The sequence below is a fragment of the Sminthopsis crassicaudata genome, chromosome 3 (assembly GCF_048593235.1).
Source record: "Sminthopsis crassicaudata isolate SCR6 chromosome 3, ASM4859323v1, whole genome shotgun sequence".
Lineage (NCBI taxonomy): Eukaryota > Metazoa > Chordata > Mammalia > Dasyuromorphia > Dasyuridae > Sminthopsis > Sminthopsis crassicaudata.
This window is the reverse complement of record NC_133619.1, coordinates 610,741,355-610,766,206: the sequence shown is the minus strand read 5'-3', so window position 1 is coordinate 610,766,206 and position 24,852 is coordinate 610,741,355. Positions and strand designations below refer to the sequence as shown.

At 38.7% G+C, this 24,852-nt stretch overlaps 1 protein-coding gene across 23 annotated transcripts in view; it reads right to left on the bottom strand.

The window, feature by feature from the left end:
* The window catches only part of EIF4G3 (eukaryotic translation initiation factor 4 gamma 3), a 377,578-nt gene that overhangs the window by 137,008 nt on the left and 215,718 nt on the right, over positions 1–24,852 (bottom strand). For 17 of the 23 annotated variants that reach the window (XM_074305978.1, XM_074305996.1, XM_074305980.1 and 14 more), the window contains 4 exons: positions 15,659–15,838; positions 14,797–14,911; positions 6,708–6,805; positions 2,001–2,123 (listed from right to left, as the gene is read on the bottom strand). In XM_074305978.1, coding sequence (XP_074162079.1) covers positions 2,001–2,123; positions 6,708–6,805; positions 14,797–14,911; positions 15,659–15,838 — 516 coding nt within the window. Of the gene's footprint in view, positions 1–2,000; positions 2,124–6,707; positions 6,806–14,796; positions 14,912–15,658; positions 15,839–16,720; positions 16,742–24,852 lie in introns of all 23 variants that reach the window. The other 6 variants (XM_074305976.1, XM_074305983.1, XM_074305985.1 and 3 more) reach the window with 1 other exon arrangement.

Here is a 24,852-nt window from a genome sequence, read left to right as displayed (position 1 = left end):
TTGGAGCTGCCATAATTGTCTTCTCATTCATTTTTGCTCTTGTTCTAGTAAGTCATTTTCAAATCATATAGAGGTTGTTAAAAGTATTCCATATCTGACCCCTCCAAATAATTCTTGTTCAATGAAACTAGAAAACTAAAATTTTCCTAAGTTTTTGTACTGACAGTCCATTTATTTTAAGTGGTATAGAGTCCTATATATCAGTAGAAGAAAAGAAAATGGAAGGAAAAAAAAAGTTACAATTAGAAAAGGGCCCTTAGAACACTAAATTCATAATATAGGAAGAACTTGAAAATTATCTGAGATGATGTCATCCAGTAAATTCAAATGCAGTTAAAACTGAGGGTGCCAAGAACAGGGCTAATACTGACATATCAAATGTCAGTGGGACAGGAGTTTTTGCAGAACATCACAACACAGTCTCTTACTTTAAAAACAGTGACCATGGAAAGTGAAAACAGAGACAAGGCTAAAGTGAAGAAAGCTTAAGAATAGCTGGCTACTGGCCATTGGCTTAAGTGATTGGATATGGAAGGAAATCACTATTTAATTCTGGATCCCAAAGAGTGCCAGAGAGGGAAAGACAACATCTGAATATAATGGCAAGGAGTACAAAAAGTCACCAGGAGGTCATTTTAATGAGATTTAATGTTCTGACAAGTAGCTAAAATCAATTAAATTAGAACCTTATTAATGACATCTAAGTAAAAAATTTGCATGTTATGACAATGAAAGATAAGAAAACTTTAGTTGCCTTCTCACTGAACCAATTAAATGAAATGAAATCATATCTGTGAAGTACTTAGAACAGTGCCTGGCACCGAGTAGGGGCTATATAAATGCTCTTTCTCTTCCCCTCCTCCTCCCAATTCCCTAGTGACGCTAGCATAAACTCCTCATTCCAAAATCTGTCTCCAACAGAGAGACAGATTCTTCTACCATAATCTCCTAATTCCTCTCTCTGCTTATTGGTAAAATCAGAACAGATCAACAACTGTTCCCTCATCTGAGCATCCTATCTAGCACTTCTCTGTCTTTTAAAAGACCTCCTTCCTTGCCTAGAAAACCCTTGCTGCTCCTCTAAGTCTCTGGGAACTCTGACAAGTCTTTCCATCATCCTCAGCCAGCTGTTAGTTCTCTTTCTTCACAGAGATAATCTTGAAGATAATTTACTTAGAGAGGCATAAAAATGGGATCCCTCAAAATTTAAAATTCCTTGAGGGTAAGACTGTTTGATCTGGGCTTTTTATCTCCAGAGCCTTCTCACACAGCAGGAAGTACTCTTTAATTGAAGTGTTGATTTGTGTTTTATAAAAGTGATTTCTGATGTGTTTGACCATTCTAATGTACATTTCTGCCAAGTCTAAAATAGCCTTTTGTGACGATTTATCATTTCCAAGCTGCAGAGGGGGCCTACTGCTTTCTGTGGATTTTCATTTCCATGGCCACACTATCTGTGATTGTGTTCGTCCTCATGGTTTCATGTCCTAAAGTGATATGATATATGTATTTATGAAATTACTTAATTGATGATTAAAGGATCATTTCCTCAAAGAATGTTATTGAAAGGCTCACAAGGTCCTCCATGGAGTTGATAATGCATGAGTTAACATATGTGCAATCCTAACACAGGGTGCCACAAAACAGTTTAGAGTCCCAACCTCAGTGCTTGCATTAGCACAGGGGACAGTTTTTAAAGCCTAATATTCACAGAAAAAAAAACATAAACTCCTTTCCACAGGAGAGCAGCAAGAGCTCATTAGGAAAAATGATAGCTGCCAAGGTTCTTGTGAAGACCACATATCTAATTGTTACCAACAGTCTTTTTTAAATTTTTTATTTCTTTTAAAAAAACCAATATGTAGAATCTAGATATTCAGGACTATGAGACAAATAATGGAAATGAAAAATATAGAAAGTGGTTCTAGAAAACAGCAAAGCTCAGGAGTGGTTAGTAAGCAAATGCATATAGGATCCCACCAGAACTGACTGTCTCTTACCTGAGGAGGTGTCGGTGTCGACGTAGGTCTCCCTATAGGAGGGGTAGGGTTTCTGCTGCCACCTCCAGACATGATCTCCTCTGTTATGTCCTTCCCACCTTGGTTTGGATCCCGAATCCGTATCTACCAAATAAAAACAAAAAAACCACACAGAGACTGAATGGGGATGTTGTAGAGATTAGTAGTTGCATCATACAGATTTCCTAGGGAGGCAGTAGGGAACACTGCTAGGAATACTAGGTTGGTCAAAAGGCAAAGCTCTGCCATATACTCTCTATATGACTAGATGCTAGTCACTTTCCTTCACTGAGTCTTAGTTTCTGCAGTTGTACAATGAAAAGGACTCTGCTATAGCCTCTGGGGCTCCTTTTAGTTCTGACCTATGATCTTATTGTCCTTATACATTCATTCAAGCCAGGTTCCAAAAGATGCTTCTGTAAGTAAGAGGTAGATAAAGAAAAGCCCTGGACTTACATAAATAACAAAATGGTTAATTTCTAAAAATCATTCAGATTCAAAATTTCACTCAAATCCAATCACTCAAATTCAAAATTAGTGCCCATTAGATCCAACTTAAATTAAGATCCAAAGACTTGTTCAAGGAAGATCCGTTGCTCTGAACTTCTCAGTCAAGAAAAATTTCAGATGATTTCTTTCGAACTTCCTGTGGGTTCAGGGTTTTGTTTATTCTGCTCAGGTCAAGCTAGAGGTAATTTAATATTTACTACAATGTAAACAATGATCAGTGAATTCTGTAACTGTAGAAAAAACTCATTCCACTTCTTTATGAATTACAATTTTAAAACCTATTACATCTGGGGTTGGACGAGGTTCCCTTTAAGGACTCTTTTTCAGCTTTAAGTCAATAATTCTCTGTAAAAGTCCCTCCTTTAAATAAACATTCTAGTTAGTTTGTAAGATTCTGGTTGCTCTCCTGAAACTAACACTTGTTACATGCATCTTCAAATGGGTAGATACCCCCATTTAGACAGCACGTGAAGAGCCAGTGAAATTAGCAGATAAAGTAAATCATTTATGCCTTATTTAATGTCTGCTGTTATCATTAAAGATTTAGGACAAGAAGACATTATTTGCAGTGGCAAACATTTATCTGTCGGGGTGGTTTCAAAACCTCTTTATATATAAACGAAAGCCTTAGGCTGCTAACAAAGCACTAGTGAATAAGCAAGATTTGAAGAAATGAGCCATCTGAGACATCCTAACTAAGACATCTCTGAATTCAACTTCTCAACTTGGGAGACATCCTTGACTCTTCACTTTCATTCTCCCTCCCTAGTGTCTAATCTAGCAGCCAAATCTTATTAATTCAACCTTCTCAATTTCTTTTGCATACATCCAGTTACTCACATTGCAATCACAACAGTCCAGGTCCTAGTCACCTCTAGCTTGGAATACTGCAACAGTCTCGCCACCATCTCCCTGTGCAAGCTAGTCTCTCCCCGTTCAAACCCGCCCACCACACAGTGGCCAAAATGAGATTCTGACTCTGTCACTCCCAACAACTCTGCTTGGCTCTGCAGGAACTTTAAACCTTTACAACCTGGTCTACCTTGCTAAGCTAATCTCTCAACACATCCTTTCTTGCATTCTATCTTACCAAAGTGCAAGCTTGAGCCAAGCCTCAAGTTGTCTGGCATGTTTAAAACGAGCTTCTTCCTCACTCAAACCTCTTTTAAAAATCCCTTCATGGTAGAGCTCATACAGCAAATCCAATCAAGAAGCATTCCCCAATTTCTGTTAGCAACACCCTTCCCCATATGAAATTATTAACACACATACATTGATAAATAGATGTGTGTTTAAAAAAAAACCCTGGATTTCTAACTCTGTGAATATGCCACTATTAGTCCAACAAAAAGAGGAATCTCCTCAGCAGAGACATTTCTAATTTGGAAGCATTGTTTATTTTTATTTGATTTTTTTCAATCAACAAAAATCTATTTTCTCTATATTGGAAAAAGAAATCGAAATCCTTGTAACAAGCAATAATCAAGCAAATTAAATTCCCACACTAGCTTTATCCAAAAATATGTGTCACATTTTATACTTCTGAGTTCATCATTTCCCTCTCAGTAGTTAGATATTACACTTCATTCACTAATTGTGAATGTTCTCTAAGACTTTTTCCTGGTTCATTTTTTCTTCTCCCTCTATACTATTTTGTTTGATGATTTCATCAGCTCCCATGGATTCAACATGTGATCCCTTGAATCTCTGTAGAACACTTGATCCCAAAGATTCTCAACTCTATGACATCACTTCTTTTTTTTTCTTTTTTGCTGAAACAATTGGGGGTAAGTGACTTGCCCAGGGTCACACAGCCAGGAAGTGTTAAGTGTCTGAGACCAGATTTAAACTCCGGTCCTCCTGAATTCACTGCGCCACCTAGGTGCCCCTCTTCTTCTTCTACTACACTAATCCAGAACGCTAAAATGCCAAGCATACTTTACTCAAATCAAGATCTATATTTGTTCCTCTTATCTGTTAGCCTCAAAAGTGAAAATAGTGGCATGAATGAAAAAAGAGTGAAAGGAAATTCGACATTCTAGTGGAAAGAGTTTGATGAATTGGAAATGAATACATTTTGTTCAGTTGGGAAAATATGCATAAGGACTTAGGATGACCACATTAATACGACATTTTGGGAACTTTTACTTGAAACTTTTAAATAAACCCAGAATAAAGCATGGTATTTAAGAAAACGGGATTCTCTCTCAAGAGTTTATAAAATACAGCTCCCTCCTCTAGGCAGAAGTGGGGAATTACCAGAATTGAATTATTATATATACTGCCAATACATACTATAAGTATTTCACTTATTCTTACTTAACTTTTTTTTTTTTTTTAAATGGATGGTTCAATCTGTGGAATAAAGAACAATATCTTGAAATGATCGATGGAAAAACAGAAGAAACTGATAAAGCTTGCAAGTTCATGTTGTTGTTGTTCAATCACTTTCATTAGTCTGACTTTTCGTGATCCCACATTTGGGATTTTCTTGGCAAAAATACTGGAATGATTTGCCATTTTCTTCTCCAGTTCATTTTACAGATGTGGAAACTAAAGCAAACAGAATTAAGTGCCTTGCCCAGGATCAACACAGCTAATAAGTATCTGAGACTAGATTTGAACTCAGGAAGATGAGTTTTCCTCCAGCACTCACCCATTAAACCATATAGCAGCCCTAAGAGTTTATGAACTTTCCTTTAGAAAGAAAGCAGATTTCTTCTTCTCTGGCCATTCCTAAGTAACACATTTTAATAATAAGCTACAACCTTTGCACTAGAGAACCAGACCTAAAAAAGGGCCCAAGCACTGTGTGATCTCCGGGGGTTGCATTCAAATTTTACATTTTCTGTTAGCATCTGAAAATGAGCCATTATAAAGATTCTCTGGAAAAAATGTCTAAAATTGCCTACAAGTTATCAGAATTGCAGCAACAGAGGGATTTACTGAATAGTTCATTTAACCAAGGTACATAGCTGGTTACTGTCTTTAAAATATTTTTGAAAATACATTTCAACTTTAATTGAAATACGTTTATACAATGCTCCAATAATACATTTCTCAGAAAGTTCATGGTTTATCATGTTCCTCTGCTCTGGGGTGTTTTGTGATACAAACAATAAACCAAAACAAAGAACAAAGGAATTATCATTGAAGTGACCAGGAAGCTGCTTTTGGAAATGGCTTTTGGGGATCATTTATTGTCTTGATATGTATGGCAGGAAGAAAGGGGGGCTATTAGATGACACAGATTAGGGGTGTTGTAATAACAAGAGGACTAGGTTTGGGGTCGGAGTATGAATTCTGGATCTGTCACTGCCTTGTAAAATGAGGATAAGGAATTACTGCACCACTTTGAACTTATAAAGGTATAATGGGGAAAATGCCTTGAAATGCTACAGAAATATGCTCTCTTATTCCTGTATATGTTGGTTGTTTCTGTCCTTCTGTGACTTGTTCATTGACTACTGTACAATTTATAAGGTATTTAGGAACTTCCCCTTGTTTGAACCTAATGAACATTTCATGAGACAGGCATGAAGGTTTTCTATTGTCTCTCCAGATGATAAAGGAAGCAGTCTCTGAACCAGATCCTTGCTGACTCCAAACCTGACTTAAGACTCCACCTGCTCTGAACACTGTTGATACTCTTATCTGATGCTCACCTGAGGGGAACATCTGGATCCATGTGGAGTAAAGTAAGGACAATTCAGAAGTGTGGGGGGAGAGCAGCTCTCCTCTGTCAAATGTTTAGAGTCATTTTACTCTTAAAACAATATCTATTTCCCATAAAGAAATGCCTGTGCTTCATTCACTGGTTTGAACCTCTTTAACTAACTCTACATAAAAACTCAAAAGGGTCATCAGAGAGAGGTGATCATGTGGAAGTCATTAGCAGCTGGTCAAGGTAACAGTCGCAGATCATGCATGGCCCAGGACTCCTGTAAAATCTGCCATCAATGCCCCCTCCCAACAGTGAGAGGACACTCGCCAATGAGGAAAACCTACAAGATCAGGCTTTCTTGTAGCTGCGCTTCCTGATTTCCTGTCATGTAGGGCCTCATAGCTGCCTTCCCCAGTGTAACTGAAGAAATAAATCTCAGAGGCTGAGCATATGTCCTGGTGGCCGTGGCTGACCCAGAGAGATCTGTAGGGCAAGAACAGGACAAGTCCTCTTACCGTTTTTTTCTCTCTCTTGGCTGGCGGAGGCTGCTGCTGTGTAGGCACTATGATGGGTGCTGACTGGTACACTGGCTGACTCGGATAGAACGGTGTTCCTAGAGAATTGGGAAAGGAAGCAAACAAGGCTTTGGTTTGTTGAACATCTCTGCCCAATAAAGAGTGACTTTTCCCCCCTTTTAAGCCTTAACATGGCCCAAGAAGAGCCACTTTTAAAAATCCCAACCATTTTATTTGTCAGTAAATCTCTACAACTCACTTCCAGCTATGGAAGGTTAACCAGCAAAAGGCTGAATTCAGTCATAATTAGTGGAAAATCCCTATCTTCATAGTGCATCGAGCATAAAAGGGCCTACACAATTTTACTTTCAAACAATCAACAAATACTTAGGAAATGTCTACTATGTAATAAGGCACTCTGCTGGGGAAGAAGGGTAATGGCAGAGAGGGAAAATTGATTGTTATGTTTAAATTACAGTCCTTGCCTTGAATGAGTTTACAACCTAGTAGGGGAGATGAATCATAAATACATGAAAAGTTAATCAAACAAGATTTAGATAAAGGCATCAGTACAAGATATGTCACAAGGCAGGAAAGGACTAATTGCCAAATGAATGACAAAGACAAGGAGGGATATGGAGCCCAGAGGAACGTGTGGTGATGGTGGGCAGGCGTGACCTGGGAAGACTTCAAAGAATTGGAGGGACTTTCACTGACTTGGCACGATGGAGAGGTTTCGACTAGACAGAGAAGAATGCTCAAGGCCTTCCAGATTTGGGCAGGGAGATGGGCAGAATGGCCTAAAGTTAAGGAGATGGGAAAATGAAGCATGTTCAACAAGTTTCGCTGGAGGGGAGCAATTGGACATTAAAAAAATAAAAAATAAAAGGAAACATGGTTTAGGGTTCAGCTGCACAAAGCTCCAAATGAGGCCAAGGAATTTAAATTTTATCCTAAAGGCAATGGGGAACCACTAGAGGTTTTTGAACAGAGTGAATGACAAGACTGATATATATATATATATATATATACACATGTTGTATTTTTATTTTAAGAAAAATTAATCTGGCAAGGTCTACAGCAAGGACTGTAAACTCCAAAAGGACAGTGACCATCATAATTAAACTTTGTATAACCCCCAGCACCTGATATAGTACTCTACACATAGTAGGCACCTAATAAGTGTTTGTTGAATGAAGGAATGAATTAATGAATGAATGAATGGACAGATGGATGATAGGTGGACGAATGGATAGATGAGTGGATGGATAAACTGACTGGAGAAAAGTGGAGGATAGAGACTGAGGGCAGGGAGACCAGTTTAGTGAAGGCTACTTCAATAGTCCAGGCAAGAGGAAATGAAGCCTGAACTAAGTGGTAGCATTGTGAACAGAAAAGAAGGAACTAATGCCAGGACATCACAAAGAAAGAATCAATAATAACTGGTGACTGAATGAGAGGTGAGGGAGAGAGAGGAGTCAAGATGACTAAGGTTTTTAAAGCCTACCATTAACAGAAATAGCAAAGTCTGGAAGGGGAGTCAGTTTTGGGGGAAAGATGATGAGTCCAATTTTAAGCATGTTGATTTGAGCTGATGGGAAGGCATCCAAGTGGAAGGAGGCAGAAGGCAGGTTGAAACACAGGCCTGGAGCTGGGGAGAGAGGTTAAGGATGGGAGTCATCCGAGCAGAAGTAAGAATAGATGAGATCTCCTAGGGAGAGTATATTTTCCAGCAGTTAAATGTACAGCATAAAGAGGGGGCAAAGGCTACTGACCCAAAGGGCTTAGGGCAGGAAAGAGCTTCAGATAGCATCCAGTACAACCCCTTCAATTCACAGATGAACGGAGGCTGAGTGACCTCAGTTAAGGAATGGCTAAGCTGGGATTCAAACTCAAGCATTTGACACCTAAGCCCAAGTTCTTTCCATGATTGCATACTGCCTTTAAGATTATTTTGGAAAACTTTTTTTGGAGCATTGCCTCAACGCTGAAAACACAATTCTGAAACCATGCTGACCTCTCAAGTCCTTAACTACTGAACTTGAGAAATAGCATACTCTCACAAATGAGGTTTCAACTGTTCTTAGAACAACACCATCTACTCAGCTTGCCAAATTTTTCTCTCTAAGGGAAATAAGACCCAAAAGGTGAACCAGTCATTTTTATAAAATCTCCTACTGAAAACACTGTTGAGTCAACAGCGTAGTAGGAAAATGGTGCAATTTCAGAACACCAGGGGTTAAGCAAACTAACACATAGCAAGGCTTCCTTCTAATGGAAGACATTAGAACTGGGACCCATTTACCACACCAAATATTTTACAAAATAATTAAACTTAGCTTACAGTTTATTTTAGGATTATGATGGAAGAGAATTTTAGTATCATAGTTAACTGCCATTTTTACCCTAGTAAATTATTGCTATGAAGAAATAACATTAATGGTATTGTTTAAGGAATGCAAAAAAAAAAAAAAAATCAAAACAAAAACGTTTAATCTGTCACTTTCCTTCACTTGTTTTAATGGAAAATAATTTATTTCAATGACTTTAAAGTTATTTCTTTTTTTTTCCCATTCAATTCCATTTAGACCTAGTATCAAAATAAATTCATTCAAAACATTCTTTTAAAGTGTGAGAGTGTGTATGTATGCACGCTTACCAAAATGTCTGCCACAGAAAAAGCACTTAATGCTTTATCTATATGCAGACATATACATTTTAAAACAATACATAGAAAAACAAAGATACATGCACACATATACACACATCAAAACACTCAAAAATACCTCAAAAGACAAAAACACTGAGGTAAATCAGAGAGGGAATAAATATGTGAACCCTTACAGAACCTGTAAGTTAGGAGGGATCATCATCATTAGAACAAAATCTCAGACTTGGAGCTAAAAAAGATCTTGCACCCAACTCTTTGTGATGCCATTTGTGATTTTCTTAGCAAAGATACCGGAGTAGTTTGTTATTTCCTTCTCCAGCTCATGTTTACAGATGCAAAAACTGAGGCAAATGGGGTGAAATTTGTCCAAGGTCTTAGAATTAGTGTCAAAGGCCGCATTTGAATTCAAGTTCTCCCAACTAAAGCGCTGATGCCTCTATCCACTAAGGTGCCGTCTTGCTACTCCATAAAAAGGATCTTTGTGATATTTCAATCACCTGCAAAGATGCGGTCCCAAGAGGGAAGTGTTCTGCCTGAGGACACCCTACGCGGCACAAGTGGGTTCCCAACAAGAGAGCCCGGGAGACTGTGCTGAGGCACTAGTGCTTCCCTGCTCTGAGAAGGGTCTCCTCACAGGTCCATCAGCCTCCGTTCAGCAGCCTGCTAGTCTGTCTGCCTCAGGCTGGTATGACTGAGCAGGGTCTGCTCCATGGGCTTTCTGACAGGTTTCCCGGTCCTCACGGCTGTTTTCTAGCCACCATGCTGCTCTATATTTCTCAGTATCAACAGGTTATTATAGTGTTGTGTGTGTGTCCTTTGCATACTTTCTAATCTTATTTTTATCATTTGTCCTAATTGTCTTATTTTGATCTTCAATTCAACAAGTATTTATTAAGCACTTATTATGCACCAAGCACTGTGTACAAGGCTGGCCCCAGGAAAATAAAGTAAAAAATGAAAAGATTCCTTCCCTTCAGGAATTAACATTCTAGTATAGTGAAACAACATGTGAACGAATACATAGATACAACAATCTATACTAATTCAAAGAAACTGGGTGTAGGGACATACTAACAACTGGGAAACCATGAAGACCTTAAATAGGAGGCAACACGAGTTAAGCCTTGAAGGAAGGTGGGGATACCAAGAGACAACTGAGGATAGGGAGCACTGCAAGTATAAAAGACACCTGGGGGGAGTGAGGAGGGATCTATGATGCAAGAGGACAGGGCCCAGTTGGCTGAAAAACAGCATGGGGTGGTAGAGGAGCAACAGGAAATTAATCTGAAAGACAGCCTGGAGTTGGACTGGGAAGAACTTTTAATGCTCAGCAGAAAAGTTCATGTTTCTTCTTAGAGCTAGCAAAGAAGCATGGGAGCTTTCTGAGCAGAGGTCCTAGAGCACAGCCAGGTCTGAGTTGGAAGAACCTTAATCTGCCACTCCTATGAAGGATGGATGGGGGACGACAGACACTGAAGACAGGACACTATCTCAGACAGCGCTATAGCAGTGTACAATCTAATGGTTTGGAAGCAACTCCCATAACACCACAGAGCCATCATCAGTCCAGGCCATCCCAACTCATTATTTGAAAGGCATTCATAACAAAAGCTTGAGGCTGATGTGCAGAATATTTGAGCTTTTAGCCTCTTCTGCTGATTAATTACTGGGCCTATTTTCCACCATCCTACCCTAACACTATCCTTTGGAGTTATTGAAAACCTAGGGTGGCCTAGTATAAACAATCTTAACAATACCACAACTCCTCTGTTTTTTCATCTTCTGCAATGGAAGATTTTTAGATAAGCTATAATATTTTTGCAAATGTTCAATTTGAGCACTGTACTACAAGAGTAATAAATGTCAAGTGAAATGTTTCTTACTGCCTTTGCACACACAATAAAACTTCACAAATTTCTTTATTTCTCTCTCTGGAGGAAACCTGAGATCCAGCTTTCCATGAGCTCAACCTCCTTTTCACTTCTGCTTCATCACAGTGAGAAGCTCAAGGTTGTAATAATCTAGTTCCTCTTGTAATATGACCATTCATCCATAACTTTACACTGTCACATTCAGAGCACCAGCACTTCAAGTTCATAGATGGTCCTACAAACCATACCATTGTTGGCACTTTCAATCACTGAAAAACAGGACAGGGGGCCAATCCAGAACTACAGATCACTCTGCACTTTGTGTTGTTTGAGAAGTTGCCAAGGACAAAAGATTGATCTCTTAGTGCCCAGGCTTCTCTAATATGACGGTTATCCAGGCTGACCTTTGCAAAGTTTTACTTAGAGACTGCAGCAATTTGAAATATGCCATGGAGATGTCAGCCACTACTGAGAGCTAGTCAAAATCTGGGACAGGGTTTAATGAGGAAATGGTATGAGCAAAGAAATGGACAAGGGAGAGGGTAGGAGACCTATCAATCAATGGTCATTCAGTCCACAAACATGTATTGAGTGTATACTATGTGCTTGGCACTGTTGTAAGCACTGGAAATACAAAGAAAAGGCAAAACATAGGACCTACTCTTCAGCTCATAAGCTATTGGGGAGATAACATGCAAACAACTATGGTCAAACTAGCTACAGGTAAGTAAACTGGAAATAACAAAGGGAAAACACTAAAATTAAGTGGGACCTTTAGGAAAGACTTCTAGGAGGAAATGGGAATTTAGGTGGGACTTAAAGGAAGCCAGGAGGTAACACTGAGGTGTGGGAGAGTTCCAAGCCTGGGGAGCAGTCAGGAGACAGAATCACAGCAAGGAGGCCAGCATCATGGGGGAGGTGGGCCGGCGGTGAGGGTTACAGAGCCCTCTGAACTCCAAAAGGGATTTCCTATTTCTTGTAACTGATGAAGCAGAGAGGGGACAGGTCAAGTTAGTGCTTCAGCTGAGTGAAGGATGAACTCCCGGGAGGACTGATGGGTCATCCTTTGCTCTCCTTTCTCCAAGTCTCTGATCACCTCATTCAGCCATTCCTGGAATGATTTCCTTTATCCACCAGACCAATTCGGATGTTGCTTCTTCCATAAACTTCACTCCTCCCAGGGGAAAGCTTTCTCTGTACTTCAGAGTTTTCCCAGCACCAGGTCCGGAACTTAGCCACCTAAACTAATCCCACTCTCCTCATACTGTATAAACACTAAGGCCTCATGCCACCTAATGGAAAGGGAAGGTCCTTGAGATCATGATTAGAGTTATTAGAATCTCCAAATGTACTTAGATTCACTGAATGAATGAAGCAATTCAATGTGAAAGTTTAACATTACACAAAAAAGCATTCAAAACACAGTAGAAGGAAAAAGAGAGGCACAGGGGCTGCTGGGAGTGGCAAAAATAGGCAAATCTTTATACTTGGCTCCTGTACAGCCAAACTTCCTCTTCTCCTTTCAATTCTTAACTTCAGGGAATGGAAAGAATATGCTGTCCTATAACATCCTTTCTGAGATCTCACAGAAAACAGTACTGAGGTCTAGGCAAACATCACCAAGTAAACCAAGACCCATAAATATCAGTTCTCTTTTGAGAACTGGAGGGAAAAAAAGTTCTCTTCCTAATCTCCAGTGTAGAATTTATTTTTCTAAAATGGCTTTGGTCTTGGTAGTAAGGGTGAATGCTCTGGTCTCCTTATTCTATACAAAAAAAATACAGGCACACCCCTACCCTATATTAATGATTTTGTGAAAAATTTAGTCAGACATGATTATAGAGGAAATTACCAATTGCCCTCTGTACTAATTTCAAAGTGGATGTCCTTAAACACCTCAAATTCAACATGTGAACAACAGAATCCATTAACTTTCCCTAAACCCATCCCCCTTCTGAAGTTGTTCTTTGGAGAATGCTACCATTCCATTTACCTACTTTTTAGTCACCCATGGAACTAATATGGTAAAGCTGTCACCCCGCAGGAACACAGTCACAGGGACCTTACAAGTCCAAAGTGCCTCAATTTACATACAGAGAAGGAACTTGAGATTCTGGAGTAGACCGTGTCACCTGCTCAAGATTACAAAGGTAAAAACTCTTCCCAATGACGCAGATTTCCCTGGCCAACAGCCCCATGAAGTAAGTATGTTCTGAAGCATTTCAGCAGACAGGAAGCCAAAGAGCTGGGATTTCATACCAGAACCCCAATATGTAAATCCTGGGTTGGCACACAGGACAACTAGCAGTCCCCAGATCTGCAAAAGGTATCCACAATGCCTTCAAAGGGTGAAAAATAAGTCACATCTTCATTCTGCCCAGCTCAGGGCTTGAAATGAGAATCAACAGCTTTCTTGTTGCTACAATGATACTGATCTAATCATGCCAGAGCCACCTGAGCACCCCAAAGGGGAAGGGGCTAAAAGAGCTAAGTCTATACATAACAGATCATTTTTTAAAGTCTTGCCTGTACTTAAGACCCACAATGACTAGAACTATAAAATCGAGTAAACCCTTTCCTTCCCTGTTAGTCATTTTTAGATTTACCTATATGAACAGTAATGCTGTTTGACTTAGAGTAAAATTTTATTAAATTAAAAGTGAATTTCAATTACTGAAGAGCTTAACTTTTACTTACAAATCAAAAATAAACTTATTACTTATGAGAATTTTGCACAATAACTATATATGGCATTTCTAACTTTTCAAGACACTTTGCTATCTAATGTTATTTTACTTAATATTTTATTAGAACTTATATTAAATATTTATAAGTAAAATATAATATTTTATATTTCTCAGTAGTTAACATAATAATCAATAATTATTAAAGAATAAAATAGGATTAATAATATTATTTTATAACTTTATCCCCATTATAACTTGTAATATAAATAAAATGAACCCAGATTCTATTTTATAGGTGAGGCAATTTGAGGGTTGGATGTATTCTCGACAAAGCAGGAACTAAATCCCCAAACATGTAATATTCAGATTATTAGCAGATAATCACAGAACTCACATCTGAATGGTCTTATAAGAGCATCTAGCCCAACTTATTTATTCTAGATATGAGAACTGAGGGTCAGAAATGTAAAATTCTCACTGAGCCAAGGGTGACGCAACTCACAAATGGCAATGCAAGATTCAAAGACAAGTCTTCTGACCCAAAATTTAGGCTTTTTTCTGTCTTACGGCTCCTTGCCAAGGCTGTATTTTCTTGCAGTGTTTCTTCATAATAATGTGGTACATTCCTGATATAAAACTTAAAACACATTATTTTATGTGATCCTCGTAGCCACCACTTGCTGTTGATGGAGCAGAAGAAAAGTGATTTGCCCAAAAACAAGGCCATTAAGCAGCAGAACATAAATCCAAATCTTTAGGATCCTTCTATGATATTTCCCTGAAAAAATCTTGGGAACTCCCCAGCCCCAATCAATAAAAACAACACGTCTGGTAAAAATGACTTGATTTTTCCTACTTACCATAGGCATTGGGGAATTCCCCAGGCCCTGGTCCAGGATAAAAGGGGCCAGGCCCCGGAGGCTGGACAGGATACTGTTGAGGAGGCCCAACATAAGGAGGACCACTATGCCGATACTAGGAGAGAGAAATTGTAGATGCTTTAAAAATAATTGGTATATAACAGTGAATGGTGAACTTTAGCTCTTAACAAGTAAGTTCCAAAGAGACTCATTTTAAATGTGATAAAGCAATCTTATTTAAACACATTCAAAATTATTATTGGTAACTAAAGATTCAGTAAGGGAAAGATCTGAGTGGGATGTTTCTAGGAAAAGACAGAACAAAGCAGTGCTCAGGTAGATAAAGAGCTAACAAGATTATCTTGATTTGTGACTGGCAGCAGCTTTCAAGGAACCTTCATGGTATTTATCACAGATATAATACAAGTAGTCACTTAGCTGATTTGGGGATGGTATGAGAAGGATGTAGAATTATCTTCTCATGGTCAAAAATAAATTTCTCCCCCTTCCTTTAATTAGATTGTAAACTCCTTGAGAGTAGATTTTTGTTCTTTATTTCTCTGAACCCATCCATGGTACCTTTGATAGGTAAGATCTAACATGGGCTTTACACAAAGAAAGCACTAAAAAATGTTTGTTTTACTGCATTGAATTTTCTATCCCCCCTCTGCATCTGTGAAATTAAGAGGTCAAAACTATCTCTATATCTAATGAAAATGACAAATGGTGAGGTACATGGACAAAAAATAGTTCCCATCTCAAAGAGGAATCCCACTGCTTCCTCTCCCTGCTGACCTGATAGTAACTTTTGAGTTTACTGCAGACATTTTTCTGGGTCCCATGTACCTAGGGAATACATTACCTGTGGTATACAGTACTGAGGGCCCTGGGGCATTGGATACGGCATTGGCAGATGGTTAACCATCATGATGTGTTGATTGGTTTGATACACTGCAGTTGGTGTTTGGGCACCGGGACGGATGGAAGGGCTGCTGTTCTGGATGGTAGCTCTAGGAGGCTGTATTTGAGGCCTCTGAAAAAACTGAGGAGGGGGAAAGAGAAAGGTTTATTTTCTTCGGCAAAGAGGATCAAGTGAACTGTTTGCCGGAATCTTTTTAAATTTTTCTCATCAACTTGAAATCTAAACACAGTGTAAATGAAAATAAACTAGAACTGAATAACTAGATTAAAGCAAAATTAATATTCTATATAATAGGTTATGTTTTCAGTTTGGGTTGTCACATGTCTGAAAATTGTATAATTATCTCAATATTTTAAAGTCTAAAACACACATCACAATTTCAACTTTGAAAAAGCATATTTAACAAACAATTAGTTGAAAATGCCTTTTGCAGATTATATTCTGTTGTAAAAGTCTCGGGTTTTTTAGGCAGTCTATGGATACCTCATATCAAACAAGTTGCATAGTGTTTAAAACAGGCCATTATCTGTTCAAGAGTCATATAGGATCCTGAAATCATTTCAATCTGCATATTTAAATGTAAGTTTATAGTCAGGATTAAAGTGGCCTCAGAATTCCCAAACAATTATTTTCAAACTTCAGTTAGCCAATTGAAATGTGCTGCAATTTTCGAGAAGATGACAACCCCATTCTGAACTAAACAAATCTCTCCTGTACATCTACTTGAAGTAGTTTGCCATACAAGTGGAGAACACAAACAGATCTGGCAATAAGATAACCTAGTGCAGTGTTGAAATCTAAAACAGCATCAGAAGCAAGCAACCATAACCAAAGTCATTCATTGTTCTCACATTAGGCTCAATGGCCTTGAAACAAAGACCAAAAAAATGAATTCTCCACATGGATATATTGATTCAATAGAAAAAGGAATAATGGACAAATAATATCAGTAATATGGTGGTAGAGGAATAACTAGGCCATGCAGAACCAGTAATTTGTTACCTGGATAGGTCTGAATCCTCCCTTCAATTAGGAAGCAAGATAGCAGCAGGAAACAGAAAGAAAGCCAATGCAACAGCTTACAGATCAGTAGGAAGGGGCAGGACAAAGCATGCAGCTCAAGAGAAATATTATCAGTATATTTTTCTAACAACAGAAACTTAGAAAAGTAAGCTAGAATTGGACTCACAATTCTCCAATTAGGTATTATTAGAAGCTCAGAACTGAAGGGCAAACCACTAAGAAGAAAACAGTGGCAGTAGCATTTGATGACAGCCACAAATTGTCTAACTGCACATAAGGTGCTTACAAGGAAATGACCACTTGGTGGTAGGAACAGAGTCAGGTCTTCTCTTTGTACGTGGTTCCATTTAACACCAATGGTACAACCGTGGATTTGTTATTTTTGGCTTCTCTGGGCTCCACGCTCCATTATGAAAATGAGATGATATTAATTAAGGGGACCTCAAAATATATTAGTCTTATCTAATTGTTACTTTCTCTTTGCCACCAAGAATGGCTGAGAATCATCATATAAGCGTCTTTAGGGCTAGAAGCATAGTTTAGAATTTTAAGTCTTAAATCTATTTCAAGCATTCTTGGCCAGCATAATGCACACTAGTCCAAAGGAAGGAAATGATTAGCTTGGACACTGGCTTCTGCCTCAGACTCTAAGTCTTAAGGTACCAAAAACTGGCCAGAAGGAAGACTTTTAATCCCAGGGCCAGAAAACATAATTAAGAACAGCCAAGGGGTGAAATAGGGTCCAGTGCCCCAAGTTCATCACCATTAGGCCTCAACACCAAACCCTAGCTTAACACAGCAAAGAATAGTCGGGCAGAGGCGGCCCCATGGATGTGAATGAGAGGAAAACAACAGTAACGGGTGGGTAGCCAGGGGAAATGGGATTAGGAGATGTGATACAGTAGAAGGAAAGCATAAAAAGCTGATGTGGGGGTGACACGGAGACATGGGAAGTGGAGTGTCAATGTGGAAAAGGCAGAAAATGGGGGCTTGTCACAAGTGCAGCCTGAGCTTGCACAACTACTCTCGGCAAGATCATGCCTGTGATTAAGCCAAAATCTGACTTTTCTACCTGGGCCTTCCTTCTTTTGCCCCTTTTTTAATTTCTCAAGAAGCCCAGGAACTTTATAGAGATGAGTATCACAGGATACTCTGTTATCAAAACATTTCACAGAGTAGATGGATGACTATGCTTAAAGTTACTGAGAACTGGATACTCTGCAGTTTTTATTTTCTCCTTTTGGGAATCATAGTAGGTCAGAACTGGAAAAGGATTTTAGGGATCTAATCCAAACCCCTGGTTTTACAGATGAAGACACCGAGACCTAGAGAGGGAACAGTATAGTACTTACCTAAGGTTTTTAGAACTAGTTAGCTGAAGATCTACCACTAGACCTCCAAGAATTTCATGTCTGCCAGGGTTAGCTCAAATGGCTTATAATATGAGCAAGACATAAATGTTATTTTCACTTCATGACTAATCTGGCAATGTTCTGTCACAAAAAAATCAGCATTAGAAGTGACCCTCCAGTGCACCTAATCTAATGCCTTTGGGCTGAGAAGGCACTGCTCTCTAGAGCCGCTGCGGCCGCAGCAGACCCACAATTTCTAGGCCATTTCAGGTTTCCTACAGGTGCACAGAAAACTTTGCAGAGCAGCCTCAGAGCTGGGAAGCCAGGCTTCAAGCCCTGCCTCTGACATACATTGACTAGGGCCTCTCAGCAAGCGCCTCTACCTGGGGGCCCTTAAGACACTCCAAAGCTGCTGGCCAACGAGAAGTTCTGTCCTACGTCGGTAACAGGAATTTCTAAGAAAAGAACAGATCCAAGCCCCTCTGCCTCTTCCTTAAAGGAGTCTCAAGGGGTCAACCAGGTTTAGGACTGAGGAACAGAAGGCATCTCAGCCAAGTGAAGAAAGGGCTGGATCAGAGAACTTGATGTTGATGCGGTAGTGATTCATCACTACCTTGGTAACATGGAACAGGTAACATTAACTCCACAGGACCTTCCTTTCCTCATTTATTTAAAAAAATGGCTGGGGGGGAAGTAAGGGGGTAAAAGTTGGACCAGAACTCAGGTTCTGAAACTGTAGGTTTCGACCCCATATGTGGGTTTCAATCTCATAAGTGAATGAAGGAGTTGCAAATTTTTAAATTTATTGTCAGTAAACATTTGAATTGTAAACCCATTTTACAAACCTAAATACCTCGGGTAAAAATTTCTCGAGCAAAAAGAAGTTGGGAGTGGCTTAGATGACTCTGATCCTGTTCCAATTTCGAATTCTAAAATGCCAAGACCTAAGGTCAGGGGGAAACTCCTGCCTCCTAAGGCAGTCCAGTCTATTCAGAAAGGGTTCTAATGGCTAAGAATGTTTAATCTTGAAATAAAGGTCTACACGAAGCAAGCATAAGAGACCTAGGCAGAAAGGGCTCAGAGCACCTGGGCCACCCACACAAAAAGTGAGCTGACCTCTCAGGTAACTGGCAGCCCTACCACCTTATGAGGCATTAAAAAAAACAAGTATAAAGAAAGAAGACATGCAATCACTTATCACAGTCCATGGGGGGTTCTCACTACCATTTCAATTGCCTTGGGAAAACAAAAGGTCAATATCCATCCACATATTAAGTAGAGAAGAGAAAAATCCCAGATTATTGAAATGGTTTTCCCCTAATTCTCTGGATCTGCTTTCTCAACATTATGGCAATAATTATATAAGGAAGCCTTGGGCTCTTCTGAAAGTTTCCTCCACATGAGTTTCTTTTTGATAGTCACTGAATCTACTGGGACTCTAAAGCAGACCTCTCAAAAAACCACACAAAGTCAGAGTCTAAGAGACTTCCTTAGAATTTATCTAGTCTAAAACCTTCATTAACATAGGTAGGTAGGAAGGCTCAGAAGTGGGAAACTATTCACCCATAGTAATACTAGTCAATGATGAAGCAGACTCTGAAGTTCCCCAATCATCCTACTAAACCATTAGGGTTTCCTGCACTTTAAGTGGGTTTTAAGATATTGCTGTACAAGAATATTTCCTTAAATAGGTCTGAAAGAGAAATAGTGAATTTTCTTTTCTACTTAGAATACTGTGGTAATAACTTTGAGACCTGAAATATAAAATGAAGAGGATCAGAAATCAGAACTTCCAAATCCAACTTCAAGGTTGGTAATAAACATATGAGAGAAATTCTGAGCAATCCCAAGTAAGGGATTTTGCACATTATTCAGACATCTGGTGAAGCCTGCAGATGCCTTCTCAGAATCATATGTGTATATGCACAAAACAAAAAGTAGATAATTACAAAGGAAACCAACTATTTTGAAATAGTCATCAATTTTCCTTAAGTGGCCAAACCTCAGGTGAAGAACCTCTGATGTAAAAGAAAGAAAAGATTTTGTCTAACAGCTCTCTTGCCAAAATTCTGATTTGATTTCTAGTAAATGGGGGGCGCAAACAAATAGGGAGAAGTGCATTAGGACTTAATATTCAAATGCACCATTCAGTAAAACTAAAGTCTCATTTATTCCATGGTCACAATTCTTTTTCCCTTTTAGAAAGCTAAATTTGTTACTGTCTTAAAGTGTACTCTCCTTAGAGAAATATAATGAGAGATTTAATTCTACTTGGCAGAATATTCTCCCTGCCACAATTCTCTCTTTTTGCTCAAATTCTTACTGGTATCACCCAATAAAAAGCAATCACTAATTAGGAGCAATTCTTTTCTTTTAAAGCAAAAATCTTATGAACCAACAGATACCTTAATATGCAACATACAAGGAATAATAATGTACATAACTGAATAAATTGCAAAGAACAAGAAGAGAATACTATCCCTATATTTCTTCCCAAATATGAAGAAAGTTCTATTTTGGTCTAAATAATCCAAACTTCTATTTGGAATATTCAAGAGGATTTCAAGGATCAGAGGGGCAATGTACCCCCTCTCAATTGACTGCTGTTGACAGCCTCAGACAAGCTCTTAAGGAGGGCCCCTATGGCTCTATTGTCCATCTTCACTCTTTTGTTGGATCCTTCCTCTCAGCTGAATTCTGCACAGCTATTTGATCATGGCAATCACAGGCTTTTTCATGAGTCTTATTTTAAATGATGCAGCTCATGAAATTAGCGGAAATTAGCTGGAGTCACCCTACACAAGTGAGATAGGTAAAGTGATCTAACCAGAAAAGAGACTGGCAATATAGAACCTATAAGAATTTATTTAGGTTCAGAACTAAGCAGATAAGTATACAATTCTTCCTATCTGTTTTTCATTATAACATGAAAAAATTCTTATTGTGTAAGAATGTAATAAATTTAATTAAGCTCCTTTTGCAAAATGAAATTATATTTTTTTTTTGGGGGGGAGAAAGAGAAAAGGAAGAGGAGAGACAAAAAGGGGAATCATCCTGACTATACTGGCACAAAAGTGGGAAAAAATCACTAGGACAATTCATGTGAGCTTTAGCCTGACCCAACTTTGCTAAACCCAGAATTCTTCATATACTTATCTCTCCTTGAAGTTAGAATCATTTTTACAAGTAAGAAGTAACAGATTCTTTTTTACTTGGCAACACGTAAATAAGTTCCACATGTAGAGAGCTCCCTTCCAAAAAGGTGAGTTAGTGATTTTGATGAGGTACAGATGAAGAATCTGGACTACAACAAAGGCCTCGTTCCACTGATTAGGAGTTATCCCTAAATGATGTGAAACTCTGAGAAGTCATTAGCTGCCTTTTCAAAACAAACCAGAATAAAATGTCAACAGGTATTCAGCCATTATGGAAAGATGAAGAAGCTGAATTCTGAAGATTGAGACTGCTTGAAAAATTCTAAGTATTAAGTGCCAAGGGGGAGGCTAAAGTTGGATCTACTGGCTACAAGCCTTGGGCATTTTCCATCACACACCATGCTCATCGAAATTCAGCAAGAGTCCATTAGTAAACAATAGGCAACAGCCTCTGTTTTTGGATAGAGATTAGACCACCTAAAAGAGCCCCATTCTTCCTGGATCCCCTAAGTTTCCTTCTAAATATTAGGAAATTAAAGAAGGAATGAGTTGTTATTGTTGAGCTGCTTCCGACTCTTCGTGACTCCATGAGCAACTGCGCGGCAATATGGTTCATGGGGTTTTCTTGGCAAAGATCCAGAGGTGGTTTGCCATTTCCTTCTCCCGTGGATTATGGCAAACAGTGGCCTGCCCAGGCCACAATTAATGAGCCCAGTGCTCAGTTCACTGAGCCACCTAGCGGAGTTTGACGCTTCAGCAATTCTGTGTTTCCCTGACTAGCCTACTCTCCCAGACCAGGTGTTTTCTATATATGATCTCCTCTGATCCTCAGAATATCCCCACTAATTAGCATTACTATCTAAAGATGAGAGCAATGAAGTTGAGATAAGTTAAGGAACCCGCCCCCCCCAAAGCACATTAAATCCCGGAAATGCCAAAATCTAAATAGTCCCCTATATACTGATTCCAAACCCAGCATTCCATGTCCTCTACTCTAGTACTCCTGTGAATTTAAACTTAAAACAGAATATCTTATTAGAAACTACAAAACAGAATTATAAACATTTTTAGGCAATTATATTTAGGTGTAGAATCTCTCTTACTTTCACCAACTGTTCTAACAAAGACACACAAATCATTTTGGGGAACAAATTATCCCCCAAATCTTCTTTGTTCTCAGATAAACAATTATCATATAACACCAGTTCTAATAATCTCCCTATCTCATTGAGCATCCTCTGCATATATATTCATCAATGGTTTGCCTAATCCATGGCACCCACACATTGAATGTATTTGTATTCCAGTTACATTCTGTCCAAGAGAGGGTATAAGGATGGCTATTTGTCCTTCGCTCTTGAAGAGGACCCTGACATCAGGGAGAGGATGCCACAACCTGCAAGTGAATTGAATTTAGGGAGAGGGCTGTACAACGTCACCTGCCTCCCTTTCCCCTCCAGAGCCATCTAGGTCCAGTGGCCATAGATCAGGATGATCAAATATAAAATCCTCTCTGTATGGAAGTCAAGGGCCTTACAGTCTGGCTTATTCACCCACCTCCCCTCTATAGTCCCTGCAATGATGGGGTTCTCCCTCCTCATCTCTGCTTCTCCAGGCATCCTGTAAGGCTTCAGGAGCTTTTTCCTCATCCAGTCCTGCCTATTTCTCTTCCAGTCAATCAATCAGAATATATTTAGCACTTACAATGCCAGGCATTGTGCTTAAATTAAAGTGCAGCAGATACAAAAAGAGGCAAAAGACAAGAGCTTGCAATCTATGAGTGAGCAACATGCAAACAAAGAAATATAAAGCAAGCTAACTACAGGATTAACTAGGAAACAATCACCAAAAGGCAGGCACTTCTCCTCTTCCTCCTCTTCCTCCTTCTACATCTTTTTCTCCAAGGCTCCAGAGGAACCTGAGCATCTTTCATTCTGGACACTACAAGTCTATAAACACAGGCTAAAATTTCCAATATTTTTTCTTGGCCATCATCTTACTTTTGCTTATGCTCTACTTAAAACTCCCCAGGGCATTCTAACATAAAACTGCAGGCTAGCCATACTTTTCTATATCCCAGTTTGGGCTTTTAAAATGAATTGTACATATATAGAGTTATTAAATTTCTTAGGTTTGGCCTATTTTACTCTAGCACTAATTTTTTTTTTTTTTGCTCCCAATTTGGTGATCTAAGGTAATAACCCACCTAACTTTGTGACATGCTTCAGTTAGTTAAATGACATGTCATCCAAGTCACTGATTGAAATGTTAAACAACAGGGAGCCAATGAAAAGGCAATAAATCTCTACACTAAAGATATAATTACTTTTGGGGAACAAATCTATTGATCATCATTACTTGGGCAAGTTAAAAAAATTCCTGAATCTGTCTAAACTATTCATTTGGATTATTTAGACCAACATAGAACTTTCTTCATATTTAGGAAGAAATATAGAGTTAGTATTCTCTTCTTATTCTTTGCAGTTTATTCAGTTATGTACATTATTATTCCTTGTATGTTACATATTAAGGTGTCTGTTGGTTCATAAGATTTTTGCTTTAAAGGAAAAGGCAAGCCTCAATCTTTTTGTCTTGTCTACAAACATATGGAGAAAATGTTTGTCAAATGCCTTGCTTTAATCCAAATATACTCCTGGATCTTTAGTCTTCTGATTTAGAAGGAAGGGTTGTCATGCGTTGCTCTCTACTGACCCATGCATACTGAGAGCACACTTCTCTTTCCAACTTTTATTTAGATACTCTCAATTCATCTCTTTAACAATAATGTATTCAAAAGTATGAGCAACAATAAAGTTGAGGTCACTGGTATACACTTTGCAGAACACTTCCTTCCTTCCCATTTCTGAACATTAGGACAAAATTTATCATGCCCAATTACATGACAATTCTCCCAAATTTTGCAATGACCAACAGCAGTTTAACTACTACACCCATCATCTCATTCAAGATCCTGAAAGGAGTTCATCCAGTTCTAACGACCTGAATTACCATTCACAGCTCTGGCTCTCTTCTTGGTTATGCAGAAATCTAACCATAACTATCTCACTTTCTTGGTTGACAGATCATTCTCTCCTTGGCAGAAATAAGAAACAAGCGGAAAATATACTTGTTCTTCGTTTTTGTCTGTTCTCCACTACCATCATCCATCCTATCCACCCCCTCATAAATAGTAGACTTCTCCCTTTGTTCATTCTCTTCTTTCCTTGATCCAGCTAATTGCCCTTCTCCTAATTTGTTTTTCCTTGTTCTTAGCACCCGTTATAGGCTTATTTGGAGCTTTAAGTCTCCTTCATTATTTCTTTAAAAAAAAAAATAATTGCTGGCTGATTAATTTGGCAAAGTGATCAATAATGTCAAAATAGGTTTTAAAAATATAAGTCAGGAGATATGGATTCAAGTCAAGACTCCATCCGTAATTATCTCTGCAGTTTGAGGCACATATTAAGTATCAGTTTTCTCTTCCATAAAATGAGGAGGTTGAATGATATTTAAAAAAATACATTCATCTAGCACTTTAAGAATGACTAAGCTTACTCTCCCATTTTGTAGATGGGGAAATTAAGGCTCAGAGAAATTAAAAATT